Source organism: Ptychodera flava, chromosome 12, assembly GCF_041260155.1.
Source record: "Ptychodera flava strain L36383 chromosome 12, AS_Pfla_20210202, whole genome shotgun sequence".
Taxonomy (NCBI): Eukaryota; Metazoa; Hemichordata; class Enteropneusta; family Ptychoderidae; genus Ptychodera; species Ptychodera flava.
In genome coordinates, this window is record NC_091939.1 from 27790376 (window position 1) to 27818236 (window position 27861).

Here is a 27861-nt window from a genome sequence, read left to right on the forward strand (position 1 = left end):
TTTTACATTGAATTTTGATCACTTTATGTTTACTACATCCATAGATGTTGCTAATAAGCATAGGAGCGATGACAGCAGACGAAGAGGAGGAGCTCATTGATGGCTACGTCATGCAAACAGACACAGAAGGTATCAGGGCATACTGGGAAGCCGTAGACTTTGAAAGTGGCATATTTGCATATTGGATTGCAGTCGGAACGAGCAGTGGTGGGTAAAAATATTTAATATCCATTTACATAGACAAATTTAGTATTATTCACTTGTATGCTAACCTACGATTGTGACTGTCTTTTAAATATCTTCAATTGTCAATGAATAACCAAGTACAAAGAATGTCATATTTTTACTGTATCATTATGATAACCTTAAAAATAAATATTCAACGTTGAGGCCATGTCATTAAACAACTACGCCGGGTAGCGTCGACTATGTTTATGCGTCTGACAATCTCATAGGAGCAACTGATGTACAAAACTTCACAATGTTTGAGCCAAGTAACGGTGGGTACATCGACGGATTGACTTTGAAGAAATTTAGCGACGAAGAAAATCCAGGAACGGTATACTTTGTGACGTGTAAAGCTGAAAACGGTGCTGGAACGACATCAGAAGCAATGGTGTCAAGGTTAGTGGAGAATGTTAGAGTTTTTGAGGTTTTCTCACCAGAAGACTCTCAGTTCTTCACCCATAAAAAACCAACATGTAATTTTTTATGTAGTGAAGATCTGTCTCTACAACAGATTTCAAATTAGTACGATAACTGCGTGCATGAGACAAATATTTTGCATCTACAGTGGAAACTATTGGCATGGGTACCACAAAACGTGTAAAGTAATCTTTTCTTCGGGTTACCATGTCTGTCTTACACACTGAGTTGTGGTACCAATCTGAAATGCACTTTAATTGCACTGAATTGTAAATCCTAGAACACATCATGCTCGTAACACAATTGTTAGTCACCTTCCACGTCCCTCTGTAATTGCAATTTTTTAATTTGATTCCAGTGCCATTAAGGTTGTCTCTGCTGACAAGGTCGGTTTCGTAACTGATGGCCCTGAAGTCGAGACGAATGATGAAATGGAGCAAATGGCTGTGGACATTGACTACCAGAAAGAGATTGGCACAGTCACTGCTCAGTTTACTGGTTATGAAAGTGAACAGCATGGCATTGTTCACTATGAGTGGGCCGTTGGAACAACTCCAAGATCTGATGACGTTCAGCCGTACATCAGTGATGGTATCGTCACAGATGACGAGGGACACCATGTTGGCGAAGGTAAATTAGTGACGATTACTCTATCTACCTTATTTGAATATGAGGCTCATTGCAAAACGTGCGTGTAGGAACTGTGACAGGTCCATTTCTCTTTGTTTTGTAAATCGCATTATTTCCAGCAATTAGCTTGCTATGATGAAAATACTTTAGCCAGACGCTGCATTTCTCTCGCACATCATTTTGCAATTCGTACTTGGCGATCTTTGAACGGCTAAAATTAAATATGTAGTGAACTATTAATGTTGTTAAAAGTCTTGCCTAACAATTGGAGACGATATATTCCAGGAAATGCTCCTCAAGACACATAGCCCATAAATTATCATTCTTAAAACTGAATCTTATTATCCTTTTAGATTGACATTATTGTTAAAAACCTGAATAGCATTATATCATAGCATATTAGCATAATTGCAACACTATCAGTCTTTAAGTGAAAAGTGTGATTATCGGCACAACAAATTTTCAATGTGAAACTTCGAAAATTTGAGAAAAGATCAACATGTTGACTGCATTTCATGGCAAACTTCATTAATAACACTGAAGGGTGACGTTATTTCGTCTCCAGGTATAAGTAGCTCAGGAGCAGCGCACTCTCTGCTTTCACTTGCTTCGGGCCGGCGTTACTTCGCTACAATAAGAGCGATCACTGGTGCTGGGAATGTACTGGATTCATCATCAGACGGATTCACTGTTGACGTCACTGCTCCACAGATCAGTATAGACATTTTGGAAGGACGTAATGAGAGTGAAATCACCATGGACTCTGCAAAATATCAGGTTGTTCTCAAATTAAAAGAAATCTCAAATATCTCTCACAGAAACACGACAGAGGGCTGATACTAAGCTCTCCCCTGTTATTTTTGTACATTTAATGGCCTGCATAACATAATTTACAACTCAGCAGGTTTGTTTAGGGGACCGTAAATTGTATAAGTATATATAGCGACAAATAAAGTTGCGCAAGTTCAGAGACGAACGGTGAAGTTAGTAGAAATGATTATAAAATAGTAAAAAGTCAGAATTCGTTATCTGTATTCGACAGAACTAAAGAAAGTATGTTAAAATGTGTTTTCAACTTTACATTTATGGAATACTTCTCTATTTGCGCTGCATTGTTTGTGTCACTGGTCTCGGTGCTTCTATTTATATTTCTCTTAGAATATTTCTTTCTTTCTTCTGACATGTGTAGTCTACTGCAAAATATTCTAGTTGACTCATCAAAAATGAAGCGAAAACACACTTTGCACTGTAACAGATTTATGAGATTTTTTCTAACTGGTTTATATGCAGAAATCAGAGACGATGGAGTCATCTTGGACCATTTTTGAAGAAGAAAGCGAAATACTCCACACGGAGTTCTGTTACGGCAGTTTCCCTGGTTCGTCTGACATTTTCAATTGCACTGATACTACCGGTATGATGAAACATCGAGTTCCATGGTGGAGCCAAATGCACAGGGTCTTCCTAATATACTGACACTTCGGACAACCAATCAGGTATAAATCTACTTTGTCTTAGTTTGATGGCATTTGAACATTTGAAGTGTAAAACATACTGTCATGATGGCCACCTTCTTCGCTATTGTAGTTTTTAAGACTCTATTTCATGACAAACCTTATGATTCGTTGTATTTGTCTAATTTGCATGCTGTATATATAATAAATAATTACTTAAATACAAATGGCGACATTCCATCGACATGTCTTCATATACGGCTACTAAGTTTTCAACATCTATTCATCTATCCTCGTCATTAGGTTGGACTGACAGCAGAAGCGCACTCTGATGGCATTACTGTCGATACAACGCCACCAACGGCGGGCAACATCAGCTGTCCACGATCGATGAGAACCACAGATGATCTGATTTGTTCGTGGGACAACTTCAACGACAAGGAGAGTGGAATAGGGACTACCAAGTTGCAGTTGGTTTTGCTGAGGGTGAAGACGCTGTCTACCCTTTCACAGTGGTTGATTCATCTCTTCACGAGTACAAAGTGAATGGTAGGTCGTATTGTAAACCTTATTTGTTTTTCGATTGCAAACTAAAGTTACTGTAATCAAAGTAAAGAAGTTACAGCTCAGTATGGCGGAGTATATTTTGAGAATATGCAGTGCGGCTTTTCCGCTAATTTCACATGTATCGCCTTACTAACCAAGGTTTGTCGAGGCATCTGATGTAAATGCTTGCACCATGAAAGAGAATGATAAAAAGGAAAGATTGATGTAACTTTGATAAATTAACTTCATTATTTTTGTTCCTTACGGGTACGTTTTCTTATTCTTCTGTCTAAAGTATATTGAATACTAAAGTGTTACTAATAGCGATTCCAAAACAACGTCTTGTGTACAATTTAAAATACAATGGTTGACATATAAATTTAGTCAACACTGAAAGTCAGATTTTAACAGTAATCGAACATATATACAAGGCTGTGTTGATAAATTGAATACTTTGAATTTTTAGACGTCTTTTGGAGCAAATTGTATATAACGGAACAAAAGGACTGGTCAAAGTTAAAGCTAGTAGTTTTTTAAATTTTGGAAGATTTTGTCCATTATGCTCCTGAGCTGAACTTATCATGGCTTTCCTCATAATTCACTGTAGGTCCGTTCCTTGGTGTGCAGCATACTTCACATTGATAGTTACAAACAAAGCTGGTGGTGAAATAATGAGTTTCTCTAACCCAGTGTACGTGGACGACACCCCGCCTATTCCAGGCAACGTTGTACATCGAGACGGCGTCGATGAAGTCGATTATAATGAAAGTGGAAGCGTATTTGTGAAATGTAACGCTGTCGAAGGTAGGTACAGAAATGAACTTGAAGATGAGACTTAAGTAGCAACAAGAATGCTGTAGATACACAACTCTCAGTTACATAACTCTTCATCATTTATTTCACTCATTTTAAATGGATATCACCAATAACATAGCTACCATATCTGACAAGCATGACATTCATTTGTATTCAAACGCGGCACACGAGTGTATACTCTGGCCACAAACTTAGAGGAAATTCAGGCTTCTTAATCCGACACATCATGCTCCCTTGATAAAGTACCCTCTCGAGAGCCAAACTCTACGTTTTACCTCACTATACAAACAGTCGTATCTACATGTTTCTTTATAACCACTCAGTGTGTTTACAATATGTATCACAGTAAATTATCCTACACGTGAAATCTCTAGGTAGTGCTACGAACGATGCAATCTGTCAAAAATCAGTGGACCGATTATTTGTTGCCTGGGAAGGCTTTAAAGATCCGGAGAGTCTTGTCGAGAGGTGAGTCCCTCAGCACAAGGGTGCTTTACTCAAGGAAACAGTATTACTCTTTAAGTAGTCTGGCTATAATATTGTTCTAATAATTTTAAAAGTTGATCGCAGAAATTACAATAGAGTAGTAATTCGGATTAGATGAAGAGATAATGTATAGCAATGCCAAGGTTTAGACAATGTAGCCGACCTTTTCCGTAAGACATTCATATAAACAATTTCCTCGGCGTTATTCTTATTGATATTGATAATTTCTTGATACCGATAAGGTTTTTAACATAGGAGACCTTGAGGAGCGATGAATCGAGTGACTTGATTCATTTGAAGGGAAAGTTTGTTTCACGTCACTGTTGATGAATGATTAGACGTTTACCGTTGGGAAAGAAAAAAAATTTGAACGAATGTTCCAGCCTCATAGCGCTTTATATTGTTTAATTCTGTATTAATATAGGTACCAAGTGGCAGTCGGTAAAAATCCGGGCACAACTGACATACTAGATTTTGCAGACGTAGATGTGTCTTTAGGGCTTTGTGCTTTTATCGATGGAGTTGATTTGTATGACGTCAGACGGGCTTTTGTATCTGTTCGAGGATACAATCTGGCTGGGATGCACTCCACGGCGGTTTCAAATGGTGTTTATATCAGTAGAGTCGGCGCTGGCCTGCCCCACTCGAAGGAACTTATATCTGGGATGGAAGACAGGACACTGATGTGTAAGTATACTAACACTTGGCAAGTTCATTTCATTCAAAAGTTACAAAGACATCTGAGTCTAACAAAGCAAATAAGCAAGGCAATAGACTTTCCATGCTTTAGTCATTTTCATCAGAAAAAGAAGAAAAAGTTCGCAGTACAGAAGTATAGATACTTATCGCGGACACACAATCACGTTATAACCATCACTCTGCTATCTAGTTTAACAATGTCACAAGCCTACAAGGCCACTGAAAAGAATCCAATTAATGTTGCCAGTTTAAACGCATTCATTTCAGTTCAAGGATTGTGTTGAAACGGCAGTTGTTTAAGATGAGTCTTAATTTCTGTCGTCGCTTCTGCAGAACACAAATGTAGCTACGAAGACCGGTTCTCACGCCATATTTCAGCCAATTCCCTCCAGACTCTCAGGGGCTCCCGATCTATCTTAGCTGTGCGATCATTGTAATATATCAGCGTCGCATTTTTATCAGTCGTATATTCCATTGGTATATTCAACCACCTAGATACAAGAGGGGCTGAGAGAAATCCAGTAAATTACACAGTAACTTGTTTGGTATTAAATTCACAGAGACTTTCAGGACAGCAACGAGGTGTTAGAGGTACAGTGGAGTTTCCATGGAGACCCCTGTCCGAAAATACACTACGAATGGTCGATATTCAGATTTGATGGTTTGCAAATGCAGAATTTCACAACAACCACAGAATGGTAGGTCAATCACTTTTGTTGCTTATCTTTGAACGACTACATGCAGTCGTACTACTTTAACAATACATGACGTTCAACATATCAGCCATTATATGATCTCATGATCCGTTAGCGTCGATGTGACCCACTGTTTATAATGTAATATATTGGTAAATATGAAAATCGTTCCCCGTGTTCAGGGAGGCAAAGAATTCGAACGTTCCACATTTGTGTCTCGGTTGTCCTGTTTCAAACTCGACCGATGATTTATGTCAAGGTCACACTGACATGTGTTTACAATTCTATGATGTTCACTTGCAGCGCACTCATTGGCACGATCCGGTCTTCTTAGATCTCATTAGTATGCAAAGTCACGTTACAGCACCGTGATTGGTTGACTTGTGCTCTTATGTTAACCTTGTCGTATAGAGCTTCGTAAAAGAGTGTTCCATATACTTCCTGCATGTAACAATCATCCAGGATATCTGCACCTGGGCCCCTGGTTCGATCACAGAAAGCCGAGTTCGCCTGAGAAACATTCACCCGTTCAAATCGTGCACCTTTATGTGGCTCTGCATGGCTGCCAGTAACGATTTGATCTTTCAATGATATTTTTATTATCCCTTGGGTGAATTAAGTCTCTTCTACGGTAAACTTGTTCTGAACACAAACTTTCAATATCGGACATATCGACTGTTCATCAATAGAGTTTGTGAACCATATTATGTAACACGTCTCATGCAATGCGACAGATCGTTTTTTTATTTTCAAAAACGTTCAATTTCCCACCAACAGCATCATATTTCTGAATATTATCGTACAAGTTTACGCTCGCGAATGTTGCGATTTAGTGGTCCTGATACGAGAAGGGAGTGTTTTATACTCGTGATCTACCACGGTTCTTACTAAATTGCACTCATATAAAACTGTTGGCACAACAAGCCTTTCTTCCATCGCTACAGCGCCAGGGGCGCTAGAGCTGTTTTTATTTTGAAATCGTTCGTTCATGGATTGGATGGCAACATTGATGGTAACTATAAGCGAAGAGGAGACAGGTTTTCCATGATTAACATTGAATTTATTCTCATTTCAATATGCATGTCAATCGACATTTCGTGAAACCAAAGCATACTTAAATTATTTCTATGACATCATCTCCAACTGACTGAAACAGTAAGCTTATACATGTGTAATTTACTTGACCTAGTATTGTCTGAGCACTCTAAGTGTCATACAATTCAAACAAGACATCGTATTTTAATGTTTTACAAGGTGTCATCGCTGTGTATTGTTTCAAAATTTACACTAAAATGGCATGTTTATTTTACCGACCACGTCAAAATATGTCTAAAACCAGAATCGCTGCAAGCGTCCAGTATAAAATACAAAAAATTACCAAATTGAAAGGATTGAGATATTTCTCAGTGGAAATTGAGCATGATTGTCTTTATTTTTACCTTTCGGTCGAACCAAATGCGGCTGCCCCAACGGTTTGGGAAGTACATTGGACACTATGAGGCAATTACAGAACGAGGCTAACACAGACACATGAAGTAGCCAATCACATTGCCATAAAATGAACGTTACATAGTAATGAGACCTAGGAGAGAAGGTCAAGAAAACGAGTGCATTGTAAGTGGACTTTAAAGACCACAAGAAACTTGATTGAATTGTCTTTTCACTCGAAACAACGGAACATTATGTCTACCTGTTACAGACTTTGGTATGAACGATGGTCTCGACATGAAAAACGGAGAGACATATTATTCGGTTGTGAAGGCTACCAACCTACTGGGACACAAGTCGGTTATAAGATCCGATGGAGTAACTATACAACTTGAACCTCCGTCACCCAAAGACGTAAGGGATGGTGATGTGTACGGCATTGACTTGAACTTCCAAGACTCGATTACGTCATTATCGGCCAATTGGGACCATTTTGGTGACCAGTGTGGTAGGAGCGATGCATATGAAGATGGTAAATATTTTGTAATTTTATAGGATGAGATACATTTGCCCTGTAGATGTATGCTTCAAGAAAAAAAAACAAGCACTACTTTCAAAGTAGTTCTAAGGCTTATTTCCGCGCTGGTTGCGCAGTTTCTCTTGCAGTAAAATTTCATGTTTTGCGCAACTTTAGTATTTGTTTTGATAATGATAGGCATCACTACTCAAGGCGAAGAGGTGCGATCTCAGGCCAATTTTACTTCAGCATTTAAGTTTCAGTGCTATTTGGTGGCACAGTTGCAACCAACACGTACTTTACGCGTGCTGGGTATGTCGTGACTACGTGACAAGATTTACGTCACTCTATGAAGTTTTTGCCTTCTGCCTGAAGGGGCATACCCTCTCCCGGGTCTTCGCGGCTGCTAAGAATAACTGATGATTACATAGAGTTTTTGCTTATGAACAATGTGATGCTGGCTGTCAGTGTGTGGTAAAGAGAAACGAGAGCAACAGTTGACCGTTTGTTTAATTGTTTGTATGTAGCTCATCTTTTGTTCAAATCATTTTACCTTCTCGTTCCAGAAACCTCATCAAGTCAGATAATTGATTACTATGAATTGGCGATGGGTACAGACAATCGATATCCTGACACAAGAGAAGACATCCGCTCATTCGTAGACATAGGATGCAACGTCTCGCACACCTTCGACAATCTACAGCTTGTCCCTCGAACACAAACCTACTACGCTACCTTGAGGGCGTATAGTGTGTCTTCGTCGATGACCGAGGTGACCTCCAACGGTATCAAAGTTGGCTACGGTGGTGAGGTAGTGTCGGAAGGGGAAATTACGTTGCACAGGTATATCTCAAAACGGTTTCGTGGTAACCCTATAATTTTTTTTTTAATTTGTCAAGTTAAATATCCAATTAGGATTATTTCTTGATCATAAAAGTAACCCCTCTGTATTCTAAGGCTAAGACTAAAGAATTTTCAGAAATTGTTTCCATGCAACAACCTCTCATATGTATTTTTAATTTTAGATACATATCAACAGCGGACAAAGTATCTCTGTCGTGGACAAGTTTCGAATTTGGAATGCCAGTGATGTTCTACACATTGGGAATTACTGGTATCAAAGAGTCTCTTTTCAACATCTCTTGTTTTGAACTGGTAGGTTTTATCGATCTCATATTGAAAGTCGATAAGACAAAATTGTCCGTATATAATTGTAAGCTTCAAATCTTCACAAACCAATCGAAAAATCTGTGGAATAACATAGGAACAAGTTTTTTATTCATAGGCAGTATGAAAAGACTGACATATTAAATCTGTTCCTGCAATTACTTAACGTGGCAGGTGTACGAAATGAGTCGTTTTATCGGTATTTCTGATTTTGAGTGATTCGACTTATGTTCAAAAATACCATTGCTTCTATGTCACAGCAAGATTTTCACGAGAATGGGGAGACAAGAACACACGGAGAAAATGAAGACATATTTGACATTCACCCTTGGACCAAAGTAGGAAAAGACACTATGGTAGAAGCTACAGGGCTTTCATTGGTTGACAAGGAGACGTATCATGCAGTCGTTATGGCGACAGACGAATCCGGTTTTTGTTCTCTAGCCGTAGCTGACTTCACTGTCGATTTGACCCCGCCTGTTCCAGGTTATATCAAAGTAGGACCCTTTAAAAACGAGGTAAAGCACGGTCATCATTTTTAAATATATAATATACAAACCGCTTTGCGATTTTCTGACACGCTGTCCGTCCGTTGATCTGCCAAGCCGCCTGTCTGTTTGTATGTACGTACGCTTACGTATGTATGTATGTATGTATGTATGTATGTATGTATGTATGTAGGTAGGTAGGTAGGTAGGTAGGTAGGTAGGTAGGTAGGTAGGTAGGTACCTACCTACCTACCTACCTACCTACCTACCTATCTATCTATCTATCTATCTATCTATCTATCTATCTATCTATCTATCTATCTATCTATATGGATGAACTGAAATATAGTATGCGTACTAAAGGCGTTAAGAGAAAAACACTGCTTCTTATTCTGTTGTTGGTTATTCATGCTTTCACTGTATTTTCTAAAAGGGTGTGACGTATATAACTCGTGGAGATATGCTACCCGTCTCGTGGGCTGAATTCTACGATGATGAAAGTGGCTTGGAAGCATATTCATTATCTCTTTATGACGGGTTATCCTGTGATGGCAAAACTGATCCAGTACTTTTGATAGACTTCATCGATGTCCCTGCCAATGATACAAGCTACACCTTTGTTGATCTTGACTTGGAGGCAAGTATTCCCATAAAGTTGTAATTCGCGGCAATTTGCAAGTGCTAAGCTTTCCAGTTTTGTCGAAGAAGACGGTCACATATACAGTTAGACTTTCGTGGTAAGGTCTAGACTGTATACATCATTGTGATGCTATGTTTTTCAATGGCCATTGTGTCCCTGTCGTTAACACGGGCATGTTGTAATGCATGTGGATCCTATACAGCATCTGAGTCATATATATTGTCGTCCTATTTTAGCTAAACTGTTTTGTTTCCTTTCGCAGACTAATCGGCCATACTACGTTCACCTACGGGTGACTAACAAAGCTGGCCTGTCGACCACAGTGGTGTCTCAACCTGTATTTGTAGATCTGACAGACCCAACTGCTGGTGTCGTAAAAGATTCGGACGACTTCCGCACAGACAAAGACTACCAAAGTTCAAAAACGTCTCTCGATGGTAATAAACAGTTTTATAATACTACTTCTAATTGTTATATGTATTTTTGTAAATTGTTCGTACTCGTTGCACAAGTATAAATGTGACATTAAAAAAATATACACAATCTTTAGTGAAATGCATATTTGTTTTCAAACTACGTTTTTTCAATAAAAAAAGAAAACAGAAAATAAATGTAATTTCGTATTGTACTTTGTAAGCATTTATTTATTATCATTTCTAGGTTTCTTTCTACATTTACCAACATCGGAAGGAGCTGCATGTCCTAGTCGGATCGTCAGTGATGACTTCTCTGATAACGGTGGTTGGTTTGCTGTCAACAGCCAAGGGGTATGGGGAACAAAGTACGAGGATGCAGTGATGTTCACACCGAACCAGGTACTGAAAAAAACAGCACAGTCCTAGAATCAACAAAAGCAAGACGTCATTATAGAAGCAAATATTTTTGCAAGTTCTCAAATGTCTACTATCAATTTGTGTTCAATATGTGTTAAACTGACACTTAGTTTTTCTTGTGCTTCTGTCTCTATTACGTTACAAGGTATCAACTGATAACGCCAATGGGATAACAATAACCATGACGCGTGACGTCACCAGAGATAGAATGTTCTCAGGGGCATTCTACCAAATCAATACTGATGTATCTTCGGGAGGAAGATATTCGGTAAAATTAATTATATTTTATAATTAAAAACTGGCATGATTCCTTAACGTAAATTAAATACTCAAATCGATATTTTAGTTGACAAGATTTTGCAATGGCAAACCCTCAGAAAGCATTAATGAATTGCATGTTTTTCACACACTTGGTATTTCGAATTCAAAAGACTTTGCATAAAATTGTGTCTATTGCTATATTATTAAAGCTTATTTCGAATTATAAACATACGGCGGTGGGCATATGAACAGATTTAAGTACCAACATTTTATATCAAGGGTTTGTTTCCCCGGCAAGTTTCAAGAAAACTGAAGACACTGAAAGTTACTAGATAACGCTGCGAAAACGTGACGCATTTGAATCTACAGTAAAGGTGTGATATTTCTAGAATGAAATGTGAAATTGGATTCAAACTCGTTTATCCTCAACCTCGACAGCTTGACATCAAAGCTGCGTCAGGGAATTTATCGAGTATCACCAGCATAGTGTTCTGGGATGGACCAGATGGTGTGGCCGGCGACTTTGAAGTTCCTTTCCTTGCGGAGCAGTGGTGGGACGAGTACGATGATTGTGAAATATGTTGCAACCAAACAAGAGAATCTGCAGAAGAAGGTATTAAAATTGCAAGTCATAAGTATATATGTCAGTCTGTCTGTATCTTTGTCTCTGTCGATGTGTATCTCTCTGTCTGCCCCTCCGTTCCCCCCTCCCTCCCTCCCTCTCTCTCTCTCTCTCTCTCTCTCTCTCTCTCTCTCTCTCTCTCTCTCTCTCTCTCTCTCTCGCGTTCACAGTTTGTAAAATAATGTAATGATCATTGGATATGAAGTTAATAATCGTCGGTAAACCATCCGAAGTTTGTGACACGTTACTGTAAATAGTTCATGAAAATATTAATAAGTTATAAAAAAAAACATAAAACAAATCGATAAAAGTAATCTGTTTTTAAGAAAGGGAAATTTTGATTACAGATAATTGCCTATGTAACTGCACTATATATTTTGAGCCTACCAAACCAATGCCTAACACTACAACTAGCATATCAACAACGGAAGTACACACCACAACCGTACCCTGGGAAATAGTCGAGGACGAAGATCCAGATGACACTTTCGGAGGTGATCCTGAACTGAAATCTATTGTCTACCAGTCCATGGGATTGCAGATATATCCAGGCAAGCGTTTCTTGTAAAATGTAATCATAGGCTTATAAAGGCATAATATTGCTGTAAATCCGCTCATTGTTGATTGCAACTTCAACACTGGAATATGATTTACAGAAGGTTTGTTTTACTAATCTCGCATTAAGGGAAAATTTAATGTCAATGGAATTATGCTGCTGACAGGTTTACTCTTAGTACAAATCAACTTTTTGCTAAAAGTGATTTTGTTCCATGCAGCGCTCTAGCAATGTGAAAAATCTATTATGACTCTTAAAAAGGCATCTCAAGTTATTTTTATCATCTTTGAATTTTGTAATGATTCACAACATTCAAATAAATTCACACAGCATTCGATATGTTTACTCTGTGCTAGCGTTAATGGAATGGTTAAGGGCGTGTGCTCGTAGTTTTCGTCTATTATACCTCCGCATGTAGGAATTCAAGTAACACCAGCAAAAGATATCCTAAAACTGCACTTGCTTGTGGAGAAAAAGACTAACGGGACAACAGTGCGTAATGTGCGGATTATCGATCTAGCAACTAGTGTTTTAGTTTGCGCAAATCGGTGTGTCTAAATAGTACTAGCTTTGCCGTCATGGATCATAACTACAAATACGATTTTCCTTGGAAGTTCGCCTCAAATTTCTTTTTACCTGGATCATAGTCATTGGCAACGTTTTACCGAGACGTAAACATATGCCAAAGTGTATCTTAAATCACCGATTTGCTCGAGAAATGACAAATGACGTAATTTTTCACAGGCGCAGAGAAGAACGGCGAAGTAAATCATTTTGTAGCGCTCTGGTTCCGTTATTATAACAATTCTGAACCAGAGAAGTACGACATCGCTGAGTTGGACTTTGATCCTACCGAAGCATGGCATTCTTATGTATTGGAAGTTACAACAAACCAGGTAATAAATATTACAGAAAATGTTGTTCACTTTTTATCGTATGCTCAACCTAAATTTACTGTTTGTTCATACAATCTTATAACTTCAATAATCAATTTTCACACAACAGAAATTTACAGTCAATATAGATATATGTTGATTGCTCAATTTTTTATCCTGTGAAGCTTGCTTGAGTGGACGCATTCGCAAATGCTGTACAGCGCGTGAACAAGTTTATTAACACTCAAAATTCAATACCTTTGGCATCAAAGCAGCGGTCTTCAATCCATAGTTCAGATTAATATTTGTCGATGTTGAATATATATATATATATATATATATATATATATATATATATATATATATATATATATATATATATATATATATATATATATAATATAATATATATATATATATAGATATATACATTACACAGATATATATATATATATATTATATATATATATATATATATATATATATATATATATATATATATATATATATATATATATATATATATATATATATATATATATATATATATATATATATATATTTATTTGTTTATTACATTACAAACGTAATGTTAGTCCTTTGCATTCCATTGAAAGTTTGTTACAGTCTCGGAAAACAACAGTTGAGAAAGTTTATCATCCTGCCCCTTTGAGGACCGAAGGGCACATATGTATGAGCAATTTCATGCAGAATACGACCTTTAATTGTGACAGACAATAATTGCACAATTTTAATATGTACAGGCATCATAAAACTTTGGATATGCGAGCGGTGGCAAGGGGCTAACCTTCGAAATTCAAACTAAGCACGGATAACAGTTGATGACACGATCTTTTCGCAGAATGAGATGACACTCGAACTGTTTATTGACGACAGATCACTGTTGTACATGGTAGGACTTGAACTCTTTTCCACGGATCCGAAATTCATTCTATCTGTCTGGAACGCTAAAGGCAAAGTTTCTCCCTTCGACGATGTATTCAGTCTTCCAGAAACTAAAGCCAGCTTTCAGAATATAAGGTACACCCCTTAGCCCTATCGTAGTTGAATGCACATGACTGTGACTGAGTTGAGACATCTAAACGTGTGCTTAGCTACCTGAAGTTGACTGTCAATGACAACAAATGAATTCTGGCTTGCTTAAAGAGGCATTCCCACTTGGTAACATTTTTAAAACACATTTCTTTAATGCCAACGGTCGATATTTGATGTGGCGACTGCGCGCGGATCGCGAGATATCGATAAAAACATATCGACCGTTGGCATAAAAAAATGTGTTTTAAAAATGTTACCAAGTGGGAGTGCCACTTTAATATTAGCTACGTCCCTACTTTTTTCAAGCAGGTAAATAACACATACGCTGTTAGAGATTTGCATTCACGGATCCACGTAAAGGACAGTTTTAAGCCTAGCGATGTGAAGTCATCAGTTTACTTTTAGTTGAAAATGTCACCTCATCTGTAACCGTGAGGGATCTTGTTTCGACCCGGACGTATGTCTTTTTGGCCTCGTTCTCAATTTGATTCGGCCAAGTGATTTCTTCTAAAATATATAACTGCTTGTAGCAGTTTACTTTTATTTGCACTGCTAATGTTACAAGAAATCACATTTCGATACATTTTTTCTTGATGTCCACCATTGTAAAACTAAACTCCTTAATAGAGCTCTTTGCTTGACAGTGATTTCGTGCATGCATAATAGGATGTGGTGAATAGCCATGCCCTTTAGATATATCCACTTTAATTTACATTTCAATACTTACATATTTTCATGCGTGTCTTGCAACAGATTCCCACCGTCAGCCGATGCACTGTGTAGATTCGGTGACCCGTTTCGTAGTGGTGTAAACCCGATCGTTGCGTACTTTGCTGGAGTTGGCTCTGAAGAACTTTTAGATGATGTTGTTCCTTTTTATGAGGTAAATTTTGTTAATTATTCGCTGCTCAGTTATTCATGATTGACAACACTAACCATTTGAAGTTACTTTACTTAAACTTGATTCATGTTGATCTGTGCCTGCCGTGTGACTGAGTCACACTAGTCCTGTTTCAAAATGACCTGGCTACGATTCACGTCCCAGACACCGACACATGTAGCGGCAAAAGTGACTGGCGTTTGTGGATCTAGCGAAGGTCCACTCACAGCGCACTCGTTCGCTGGACCCTTTCTCTTATGTCTCATTTGGTCCGAGATCTATGTACTGGTCACAGTGATTTATGTTAGTGGTCCCATAAGATCCGCTGACAGCCCACTCATTAGCAGGACCCTTTCTCTAATCTTTCATTACCATGTTATGCTCAGTTCACGGCACTGTCATCGGCTGCCTCATGTTCCTGTGTTAACTTCGTTTTGTAATCGTTACTGCCTCGTTACGTAGTGTCTAACGTACCTAAACCGTTATATTAACCAGTCATTTAGGATGTTTGCACCTAGCTTGTTCGACCTCGACGTGAAGACAAAGTCAAAGAAACCCAATGTTCACTGAAACACATGAAGTCATTTAATTTGGTGGTTGTATTTTACACTACAGGCACGCTTTTAATGGTAATCTTTTGATGTGGTCGATAGCGCAACATAAACTTATTCTTGTGTAAATTTGGAAACGTTTGGGCCAGTGATGAAGTACGTCTTGTGCAATATGGAATATACGGATAGTTTTCAATCGGATTCGAACCCACAACATACGGCATCAGTCGCCTAGCTGAGAGACCAGAGACAGAACCACTCGGCTAAATCTCCACTCCCAAAAAAGAGTGGTTCAATAGCCGGCTAAGTTGTTACATTTTTCTGACTGAGACCGCTCAACACGTTGTAGAGTTCGTGAAGCACTCACGCGCGCATGCTCACTATCATACATCGCACATACACACTTTTCGAAGCGAAGAAACGAATTTCATCGCTTTAACTGGGCGAACGATAACCTCGAAGAAAGAAGTCTAACAAAAACCACTAGCATGACACTAAAATGCTTACACTTGTACTGTTCAGACAATTGAAGCGCCCCTTACGAATATCGTCACCTGTTAACCATAAAAAATGGACGTTCAGTAGCAATGCTGTAAATATCGGTACTTTGGACGGAGAGTGTCGATGAGGTGGAATAATTCAAACAAGGAAAACAGGGTAAATTAAACAGGCATACTCTTTTGAGACAGCGATGGTGTCGTAGAAACTGTTCTGTATGCAGTACGTTTCACAAAAATGGATTGAAATATTGCAATAAAAATATGCATTATATAAATTGCATACTCTTTGCCTAATTAACACTGATTGTTGCTCTCCCAACGGTGGACGAATGTAAAAGGCTCTCCGGCCAACCAATACTCCGGCATTTGGTCCAGGGCTAGATTGCAGCGTACCAACTATGTTTCCAACCTTGGTGTATTATGTCATGAATAATACAACGGTTCTTTTTCGTATCCGAACCAATCAGAGCGCTGGGCTTGCAAGTGAAGGCTTGTATACAATGATACGGTGTATGCTCTTGGCATTGCTCAAGTGATACATGGCCCACAAACTCTATTGGCGAACAGTCAATATGTTCAATATTGTTCAGAAAAAATTTACAATGGAATCATTTACTACCAGACTTCTTTCTGCAATGCACACAACGTCGTCCTTGGGCCAAACGTTTCCAAATTTACACATGTAAATGCTTTATTTGTGTGCTACCAACCAGATCAAATTATTGCTAGTAAAACGTTGAATCGTTGAAGACCATGCGTGCAGGGTTAAATGGTGCTGCACGAGGCTAATAGGGCCTTGAGGCAGCCAATCACATCGTTTTTAACTCAATATTACATAGTAATGAGACCAAAGAGAAAAGTCCCGCCAATGGGTGGGCTGTACAGTAAGCGGACCTTATCATAAGACCAATAACCCAGACCACTGTGACAAATATATATGTCTCGAACCTCACTTGTGAAACAGGACGATCTGACAGTATGTGATCTTTAGTTCACGGCACTGTAATTGGTTACTTTGTGTCCCTTTGTTAACCTTCCTATAATACCCACTGCCTTTTAATAGTTTTCCGTGTAGTTCCTATAAGTTCCGATGTGGTAACCAGGCATTTAAAGTGTTGGCACCTGGTTCCCAGTTCGATCACAACGCACAAAAACAAAGACAGATATGACTCCAAGTTAGCCTGAGATACATGTAGACTCACAAGTTCAAACTCTGCGTCTTTATTAAGGTCAGAATGCTTGCTAGTCACAATTCAGTCATAGGGTGATATTTTCAGGTTGACGGTCGGTTGTGTCAACTAACTCTCTCCTATCATAATAATGGTCACGAAAGGACATTCTGAACAATATCGGGCATATCGAATTTTTATCAATAGGGTTCGTGAACATATAACAGTTCTTCTTCAACGCGTGCAAATCCAGCTTGCTTAATGGCCAAGATACGAAACTGCAAGTGTCATGCAATTCAAACCAGACGTCTCTTCACGTTGTACAAGGTGCCATCAGTGTGTGTTGTTTCAAAAGTTTCACAGGGAAATAAAATTGTTTTTTTACGCTGCCGACCACATCAAAATATTCCCGAAGGTAAAATTGCTGAACATCTAGCATCCAGTATAAAATAGACTTACAAATTGGAAACCTCCGGGCGGTAGACATTTTCAGTGGAAATTTAGTTTGTCTTTTTTCACGCTGTGGTCGACCGAAGTGCAGACATCATACTTATTACAACAGTTTCCAGGACGTACATGGGACACTACCAGGCAATAACATTACAGAGCGATGCTAACACAGAGACATAAGGCAGTCAATCACAGTGCCGCGAAGAGAACATTGCATACAAATGAGGCCTAGCAGAAAAGGTCTAGGAAGCATGTTGGCTGTAGGCAGACCATATAGGACCATAACACAAGTAGCTGTGGCTGGCACATGTGTCTCGATTCGTACTTAAGAAACAGGGGCACTTCCCTGCTAGTGATCACTTATCAAGACTAATCCCTTCTTGTTGATATTCCGAAAACCACGCTTATTCCCATGTACACTTATAGCTTCATCGTCTGAGGTAGTACAGCCGTTTTCGAAGGAAAGTAATTTTTCTTGCTGTTCTTCACAAATGTAGGTATACCGACCATGCATACCGTGCAGTAGCCAGTGTCTCGACGAGGCGTGTGATAGCGAGTGTTCGCAAAGAGACACGACAGGTTACCAAGTCAAAATGACTGACCTTGCTTTGAATACAACAAGAGCTATCGAAGAAGATGGGGAAACAGAATATGTACCAGCAGTGTATCACTTTACGGTGAAAGCTGTCGCAGGTGAAAATCTAAGCAAAATATTAGAAGATAAAGTTTTGTGCAAACCTAAAAATGCCAACAGTTCATCGCTTATTATACTTTTTTTCAGAGAGATAAGAATTTTGAACTGGGTTTGGTATCAATTGATCGGGACCCCTGTCCATAATTGATTTAAACAGATAGGGCCTAATACTGAATTCCAATGGAGGCAAAATTTGATGATAATGATTGTATAAACATTAGTGCGTCTTGCCATATGTTGGACCAGCACAATCAGTCAATGTCTTATAAACAAACATCACGCTATGTTCGAAATATCAACTCCACGAAACGACGATCAAATCATTGAAGGGTGAGTGAGTTTACATAATCATGGCTTATTGCATATAGGCAAACACATCAAGTAACCTGCTGTCTATAAAGAACATGAGTGCCACAAGAATTTGAAGCTTGGTGTTCATATCTTCGAACTAATTGCCTATAGTAAATGTTCACCTTTGTTGTTCTCTACTACCTGAGCTACGCGAAGGGCTATGGGTACATACATGTACATTATTGTCAACATGCCATGGAAAACAAGGATGTTTTATTCTGTAGCGCAAGCAAATAAAGTTTTGATGGTTTCTCTTCAATACCATACTAATTCATTACAATGCTTACAATCAACCATCATATTTTGCACTGTTAGGTTCCGGAAGATATGCATTGGCCTCGTCCGATGGTATATACATCGATGACACTCCTCCCGTGTTTGACTATCTGTACCACGTTGATCTGTCATGGTCGGAAGACGAACCAGTGACTTATCAAGGCTGTAACTCAACTATTGCTGTACGATGGGATGTGTACGATATTGGTAGTCAGGTAGGAGGCATTGTGGAAACGCCACGAGTGTTTTTAAGACTAAAAACAATGAATAGGGTTTCAGTCCACGTTTTCACCATATTTTACAGGTGAGATATATTGTAAATGCATCAATAATGCAGTTCATTTTGCGGTTCTTAATGATAAATTATTATTTACATGACTTTGCACGTAGTCTAATATCGGTTTTTGGCTAAGGTTACTAAAGAGTGACAACATAAATTAACGATGAAGTAAGTACTTCAAGGTGCGGATTGTGGCGTATCCCTATAGATAAAATTACGTTCTGTATTTTAAGAATTTGCATTATCTATTGGCTATGGCTTTATTTGAATCTATTGTGCCGATATTTTGTAATGAAACCCCCACTTCTACATATGTAATCTGCATATTTCTTTCAGGTAGAAGAATGCAAATGGGCCATAGGAACCTGGCCGAATGCTACAGATATCCAGGAGTTCGTATCGGTTGGCCTTGATAACTTCGTGTGGAACGATGAACTTCTAGGGCTATTGGAAGATGAGAAAACGTACTATGTGACGGTGTGGGCTATTAATAGTGCTGGGCTAGTCACGGTCCAATCTACATCAGGTACGTAATCGAATAATTTCATAACCCTCCATTGGTATTTCTCCGTTTCTCCGATCCTTTTAGTTAGTCATAATGGAAATTCTTACATGTTATTGTTGCACTGTACATAAAGATATGAATAGACGCTCTGTTTATCTGTAAAACTGGTGACTGATGTATAATGGATGACTCATGTTATGAATTTCAATTTGTTTTATGTACGTTGTACCTTGTTTAATGGGTATTTTGCCTGATCTCAGGAGTTATCATGGTACTGTCACCACCCGATGTCACAGAAAGCAATACTACCTCTCTGTGTGGAGATAGCAACGCCTCACCTTCTGGTCTCTGTGGTGATCAGTCAAGTACTGGATTGACGTGGACAGCTGTTGACGATGTCGCTGTCGATGCCTACTGTAAGTATAACACAGCGGCTTAGTATGGTAGACAAAAAATATCGTAAATGATATTATACTCAGCCAAATCTCTTCATTCGCTGACATAACTGAAAGTTGCAAATTCTGTTACAAAATTCTGTCTCCAGATTACTCAATCGGGAGTTCAGAGGGCATGGAGGATATCTTTCCGAAGACTCAGGTCGGCTTTAACGAGTCGGGTACAGTTACGTGAAAGACGGAGCCGTTTACGTCGGCGACGAACCCATCACAAACATTTCGGATGTCAGAGAGACTGAAGAAAAAAGAAAGGGCGCAGACCTTGAAGACGATACAGTTTATGGAGACAGATTCCATATGGAACCTGGAAGGTAAAATTTCCGTTTAGAACAAAGTAAACGCTTTGATGCTTACTGAGAGTTGATAGAGATAATGCCGTTTTCAAATCGTCGTCGTTTTTGTATTTCCATGATCCATGACGTATTATTTACTCTGCAGGACTTGGTATCAAGAATAACAGTGTGCACAAAAGGTCACCTCTGTGAAGATATGCAATCCTCGAAGATGACAATAAAAAGTAAGACTGTTCTTGAGTACATCTTTCAAACATGAAACTGATCTTTAGCTTCAGATTATTGCAGACTGTTATGAATGATGACTGTAGCATTCTGTGGGATCATGTAAGGAGTTATAAGACCCATGCGTTGAAATCATAACAATGAGCCTGATTTGGCAAAACAACTCTGAGGGCGCTCTTTCATCGCTCAAATTTCTGTTGACTTGCCCAAACGAAAAATTCACCATTAGTCAAGCTGAAATTGACCTAATTCCTGTCAAGAGGATTCGTGCTGCTGAATGTTTTAAAATAGGAAAATTGAGCTCAACACCTATTGGAAATTAATTAGTAGTCTTATGCCATATGACATTTTAAGCCGGATACATATGGGAGTCCTACCATTTCGCAGAACAGTATACATGTACATGTGGGATATAAATTTACCGCTATGACAAGTTTATGAAAATTTACCACTCTGATGGTTTCATCATTGGTTTTTATTTTGACTTTTCTTTAAGGAACTCAAGATGACCTGTTGAAAGCAGAAGATGGTTTACAAATCGACAAGAACGGTGTTAAAACCCGACATCAACACATTAATTCTGTCAGGTCTAAAGACTCTCATGACAACGGTAAATGCTGTGTATTTCTATTTCTAGTAACAGCTAATTGAAGCGCAACGCAAAACAATAAAATACCAGCATATTATAATTAGAGCGTGTATATTCGCATATGAAATGGTAGGTGTCCGATCGCAATATAATTTTCAAAGCAAACGTAGTAAAATCTTAATAAGAAATGTGAATCACTGATCACAATCCACAATGTTACTTTGGCATCCAAATGACCTTAAATGCCAAAATAAGATGGAAAACACACCTATTGTATACCATAGCACTAATTGGCTAGCCATGAGTATATCTGAGCTTGTTTAATGCCAGGAAGTTTGAGAGTCGCCCCAAAACAGGCTGAGGAAAACACTGTATTTTGTGGCTATAAGTAATGAAGGAAAATAAAAATAAGCTGGTACATTTTAGCACAATACCTCCAATTTTCTGGCTAAGAGAATCATTCTCGAGTTCCCCTGCTATCACTCGTCTGCACCGCAGTTGACATTGCCATCCTCCATACGCGTTCTACAATATGTGAATCCGTAGACTACACTTTCAATGTTACCAAGTTAACAGTAGTTCCCGATTGTTTACTGGTCAACAGTTATTGAAATTACAAATCTTTGCATATATCAGCTTCAAAATGATGCCAACCATGTGACTGACAATAGCTTAACAAAAAACATTGAAGCTACAGTCTTGCTTTCTGCCTCAGGGTGAAACTAATATATACACTGCTTAATACCACAGCGTCTAACGTGTGCACTTTCAACATAAGGAAGCTAGACAACAGAACACTAATAACAATAGCATAACGAATATTTAAATCATCAGGGGAAACGGGAGGGAACGTGATTGTCGGCTTGCTGAATCATGATGATGTCACAGATGAGTATGTCTCTGATGCGTCAACAAATTTTAAACCGTTCATTGTTGACCCAGAAACAACGATGGATGAGACGGACAGGTATCTGCGTAGAAGGTATGGTATTTTATTCATTAGATAATGTGTACATAGTAGTTGGCACGCTAAACACCACTATAACACTTCACCGTCGTAAATATCCCACTGTCTTTCATGCATAGGCAATTTCTGGATAACTGACTATATAATCATAGTGCAAGAAATAAAATGTCCCCTTAACAGAGTATGCACCTCGAAAGTTACAGATGTAAAAATTTGCTTAAAGTATCGTAATCCTTCAACCATTCTCTTCCAAAATCAACAATAAAAATCGGGGGGGGTTCACCGTGCATATTACCGAATAATTTACTGATATTTCAAATTCAAATGGTCACCACCCCTGTGTTAACTCTATGGAGAAAATACAATTTTCGATTTTCAAAAATCTAAGACGGTGAAAACTTTCTTACAACAGACGCTTCAAAATGAGCCCCTTCAAGTGGTAGATCAGAACAGATTTGCCAATGTTTGAGCGTCCAAATATCTGTCAGCGAGGCACATTAGAATGCGCACATTAGAATGCACATTAGAATGACACACATTCAGACTCTCAAACGTTTAAAATTACCTTCTGATCTTAGACTACCACTTAGTGGTGTCCATTTTAAAGCTCTTTGAGAAAGAAAACTTCACCGTCTAAATTTATTGAAAATCGAAAATTTTATTGTTTGCTCCATAGAGTTAATACAGGGATGGCGGCCATTGTGAATTTCAAATATCAGTAAATCTTGGGTAATTTGTTTTTCTAGTACCAAAATTTGCATGGTGATCCCCGATTGTTATTCTTGACTTTGAAAGAGATTGGTTGAAATATACGTTGAAGAAAGGTTGAACCAAAGTTAAAGTATTTCAATTTCGAGGAGCATACTAGATTGAAAGTCAATATGGCATTACTTATGTTACGAATTTTTTTATCACAAGTATCAATGTGTCACGACCATCACGTTTTATCACACAGAATTGGCGATATCATTGGCCCAACCTTTTACGTCTCGGCAATTGGTGGTACGCCATTAAGAGAACCCTTTGAGCTATCTGTTGGATATGATTCGTCTTCATTTGACAACATTTTCATCGATAGGGAGCCTGCGATATTGTACTGGGATAGTGGTAGGTTGATATTGTAGCATTTGCCGTAACCGTCTTATCAAAACGACATAAAGGTGCCCGAATCAGCATCACGTACCAACTTGAGGAATTGGGGAAACATGAAAAAATGTTCACATGGCAATTGTATCCAAATTTAAATACATTTGGATCCGCTGTTCATTTTATATACGTTTACTTATAATATTTTATACAACTTATCTATTAAAGTCTCAGTAATATTTTCGACACTTATCTGTCTTTTTTTTTCTTGTATAGAGATGCGTCAATGGAAAGATGTAAGCCATACTTGCTCGGAAAGTTTCGGAGAATATAAACACGACAAAGAAAATAGTCTTTTGACGGTGCAGGTAAATGACTCGTCTCATAATTTTAGCTAAGATAAAATTGTTTTATACTTATCATATGACAAGATGAAATCTATATACTAATTATACACTTTTACATTACTAATTCCATGTTTGACCAGGTGTGTTCAACGAAAAACCCAAGTCATGATCAGTCATACACGGGGCGACGACGGAAAGACGTCAACCAAGGATTCTTTTCTGGTCCCACTGAATTTACAGTGGCAGCCATAGGACCGTTCAGCAATTCTCCACCTGTGTTTACTTCAGCCTCTAATCTGTGGATGTGGGAAGATGGAGGCACTCTAAGATATCAACTCACGGCCTTCGATGATGACGATGACGTCATAAAATTTCATCATCTTTTCCGATCCATCATCACGGCATTCTGCTGAGATGTGAAAGTTTCCGATGATGGTGAGTTCACGTACAGGCCATGTCTAGATGTTACGGCGTCGACAATATCACAGTTGTCGCTAGAGAAAACAGGGATGATGGCTTTAAGAACTGTCGACGGTTTCCACAATTCAGATACATATAAGGGAAGTTAATGACAATCCTGAAATTTTATTTGCTGTCAATCACAAAAGTGTTCTCAACAGCGAGCTCAACGCACCAACAACAACGACAGTAGAACAGCGTCATGCTAACGATGACTTCTACTTTCGACTTGAAGCTCTTGTTGGAGCATTTGATCCCGACACATCTGACGTGCTTACATTAACATTTGAACCTCCAAAACACGGTGAACTTAAAATTGGATCGCAGCACACCCAAGTTACCTTCATTGATGGTGACTGCAGTGGTCCAATGAATATAACCGACGAACACCTCTCTGTCCAAACTCCCGACGTACCAATAGTCGTGTTTCCTTGCGGACTCGTGATTCCTCATCAGCGAGACAGACTGGCTTGGGTCTTCAGCGCCTTAGAGTACACGCCTTTCGTTGACTTCACCGGGAAAGACTCCTTCAAAATCAACGCGATCGATCAAGACGGTGCATATTCTCAGGTTGCTGTGATTGACGTTTTTGTCCTTGTCAACCCATGTGTGAATGGTGGAATATGCACCGGACCAGAGCATGATCCAGATTGCTCAAGCACAGAGAGATCAAGTGGATTTGACGGGTATTCGTGCATCTGCCCTCCAGGTTTTACCGGAGCAGTGTGTGAATCTCGAGTCAGCATGTGTTTGCCAAATTCTTGTCCGTACAATTTTACGTGCGTCGATATGGTAAGATACATAAAGTTATACTCATTTTGCTATTTTACCAAAGTATTTAATCACTTGTTAATCAATTTGTTATTTTTCGACAAAAAAGGACCTTAAAGATAATATAATTGCGTTCAACCGTAAAAAAGCGAACAACGCAAAACTTTCAAGACAATGAAGGTCTCAACAAAGCTATAATTCATATAAAAACCATTCTGTTACAGATTGATTCTTCAGAAAGTAGCGTAAATAACACCGAACAACATAGTACTTTTCACTGTCTTTTGCAGGGAGACGCCCATTCTTGTCATTGTGAAAATGTCAACTGGCCATGTGGCGGTGGGGCAACATCAACTTGGTACATTGCTTTGATTACGGTACTGTGTGTTCTTACCATCTTAATCGTAGTTACAGTCATTGGATGTCGCAGACATCAGCAAAAGAAGAAAGGGATGATGATTGTTACGTAAGTACTCGGCACGCTGTGTCTTTTCTGCACGTTTTCCTGTTTATAACTACGATAATTACGTCTTATATACTCAGTAATAATGTTTCTCATATATGTTTTAATTTTATTTATTAATTTTGTAACTGTAGACTTGAACCAAGCGCGACAACAGGCGAAGTAGTTCTTGGCGAAACGGAAATGACGAATATGACTGACAGATTTCCGTCTCCCACTCAAGATGCAAATCAGAATGTCAGTGAAGATCGGTATGAAACTGACCCTAAGAGCGTTACCTTGTTAAATGTTCAAGATGCGAATGTTGACTTTGAGGAAGAAGAGGAGGAGATGGCTGGGATGATCGTCTTGGATACAATAAATCTTGTTGAGGAGACAAAAGTTGACGAGAATGATACTACAGCTGAGACAACTGTCGAGACAGAAACAAGCCTGACTCAAGACCCAGAGATTACTGGCATAGTCAATTACGGCATGGTATGGGATCCCTCTTTTACATTAAAATATGTTCAGATTTCTTAAATAGAAGAAGCAGACTTTGTGCCATTGAATCGCCTGTAAAGTTGTCTTGTGAAAAAGTGTTATCTGATATCAAACTTCATTTACCATTGCAATGAGTGAATATAATTCACAATGAAATTAGGGAATTCAGTTGTAAAGCACTGGTACGATGAATTACACAATGTCGCAAGATTTTATCCAAAGAGTCGAAATAAACCTAGAACTTATAGAAGATTTTAAACATTTTACATTTTACAACCTTACAAGATGCTGATTTGCACAGCACAATGAGTCGCTTTCTGAAACTGTGAATTGTATCAGGTAGACACTGAAATATTCCCTTGGAAGACAGAAGTTGTGTAATGTGCGAAACTACAGATCTGGAAAATGAAGAAGATTTGGCGATGAAATGCCCTCTTTTTGCGAATGATTAACAACAGTTGTTTAATAAGTTCAAAATGGACAATTAAAATGGTTATCTTTAAAAGTATTGCATGCACTAATTTAAATGACAGTACAAAAATCGCAAGTTGCACGATGTCTGAAAAATAGAGTACAGATAAAACAGCAACTACAAACATTCTCCTAACACTCTTTCTTTTGTCCTTTTTACATTTTGATTTTCCTGTCGTATTTTTGTCTTAATGTTACACTGTATGTTTTTCACTGCATAACCCGATTTAACTTCCCGGGAATTATTGTGTTAAATAACGATTTATTTGCGTTACTTATACTTTATGAACCTCAAGCTTAGCTGATGACAAACACTCGTCCTTATGGTTATGATAGTATAAGCCCATGAGAAAAGCTGCAAGTAGCTCCCATTACTCTTGAAAGATTTGGATGTATAAACAGAGCCTTCGCTCCGATATATTAATTGTGTTTACTGTTGTGTCTTCAGGGTCATTTCTACAAAACATGCGATTAGTATGCGCCTATAATGGACCTTCAATATTGGCTATTGCAATACTAAAATAAAAAAAAAATCTTGTCGACCGTTGCGAAAGTAAAAGAATGACAGAAACAAGTTGACAGTCACCATACTTGACAGTGAAATGCAGCTATGTTTAAAGAGCCTTATCTGCAGAAATAAATCTGATAGCAGAAGATAAATAGCAGCAACGAAATGGATACTTATGAGAGCTGCGAGTTTGTAAAGTGCCGTTTCAAAATCGAACTGTTCAAATTTCTTAATTAGCAGCAAATTCCATTACAGTCAGAGGGGACAGACCCAAAGTTACTCTTCTGCCCCTTTACAAGTTTTACAAGTTATTCCAAGACAGTGGTCACTTCTCTCTCGTCGATATGACCGTGAACACCCTTCAAATAATATATAATAAAAAATGTCATTTGTTACCTTTCAGGAAGCTGAAGGGGAACTAGCTGGCGACGTTGAGGAATGTGAAACACCAGCAGATCTTGGATCGGAAACCCAGCTTCAATGAATTGAATGGTCATCAGGCTGACACCAGTGGAATGGCACAACCTGCCCTGTTATACAATACTCAGCTTTATGAATGTTTTAAAATATAATTGAACATTAAGTAATTTATCCATGCTTGCCTTGTCAATGTATGGATATATTTGCCCAACTAAAGAGCAATTTACTCAAGTTGCATGTTGATTTTTCCTAAT

At 38.5% G+C, this 27861-nt stretch overlaps 2 protein-coding genes and 1 long non-coding RNA gene across 3 annotated transcripts; all 3 read left to right on the forward strand.

The window, feature by feature from the left end:
* Positions 1 to 7696: 7696 nt before the first annotated feature.
* LOC139146231 (uncharacterized) lies at positions 7697 to 20809 on the forward strand. The gene is made up of 18 exons (XM_070717639.1): positions 7697 to 7931; positions 8483 to 8759; positions 8942 to 9071; positions 9344 to 9601; positions 10005 to 10208; positions 10474 to 10648; positions 10872 to 11026; positions 11190 to 11312; positions 11744 to 11918; positions 12275 to 12478; positions 13228 to 13379; positions 14221 to 14399; positions 15168 to 15297; positions 18462 to 18657; positions 19325 to 19500; positions 19902 to 20091; positions 20331 to 20486; positions 20615 to 20809. Exons 1-18 carry the CDS (start codon positions 7697 to 7699, stop codon positions 20698 to 20700), a joined length of 3201 nt encoding a protein of 1066 aa, XP_070573740.1. The 3' UTR covers positions 20701 to 20809.
* Positions 20810 to 20981: 172 nt separating this feature from the next.
* Positions 20982 to 22590, forward strand: LOC139146145 (uncharacterized). The gene is made up of 3 exons (XR_011555096.1): positions 20982 to 21042; positions 21540 to 21653; positions 22467 to 22590. It is a non-coding gene; the product is annotated as an uncharacterized lncRNA (long non-coding RNA).
* Positions 22591 to 24572: 1982 nt separating this feature from the next.
* Positions 24573 to 27762, forward strand: LOC139146146 (uncharacterized). Its single transcript, XM_070717566.1, has 4 exons — positions 24573 to 25283; positions 25553 to 25728; positions 25860 to 26202; positions 27591 to 27762. Exons 1-4 carry the CDS (start codon positions 24861 to 24863, stop codon positions 27669 to 27671), a joined length of 1023 nt encoding a protein of 340 aa, XP_070573667.1. The 5' UTR covers positions 24573 to 24860; the 3' UTR covers positions 27672 to 27762.
* Positions 27763 to 27861: the final 99 nt, after the last annotated feature.

Bases quoted from the DNA above. Each gene is read 5' to 3' on its own strand.
- LOC139146231 (XM_070717639.1), top strand. From the start codon at position 7,697: ATGAAAAACGGAGAGACATATTATTCGGTTGTGAAGGCTACCAACCTA. The intron at 8,760-8,941 runs GTATATCTCAAA...TTTTAATTTTAG, and splicing joins GGGGAAATTACGTTGCACAG to ATACATATCAACAGCGGACA. The intron at 20,487-20,614 runs GTAAGTATAACA...TTCTGTCTCCAG, and splicing joins TGTCGCTGTCGATGCCTACT to ATTACTCAATCGGGAGTTCA.
- LOC139146146 (XM_070717566.1), top strand. From the start codon at position 24,861: ATGAATATAACCGACGAACACCTCTCTGTCCAAACTCCCGACGTACCA. The intron at 25,729-25,859 runs GTAAGTACTCGG...TTGTAACTGTAG, and splicing joins AAAGGGATGATGATTGTTAC to ACTTGAACCAAGCGCGACAA. The intron at 26,203-27,590 runs GTATGGGATCCC...GTTACCTTTCAG, and splicing joins GCATAGTCAATTACGGCATG to GAAGCTGAAGGGGAACTAGC.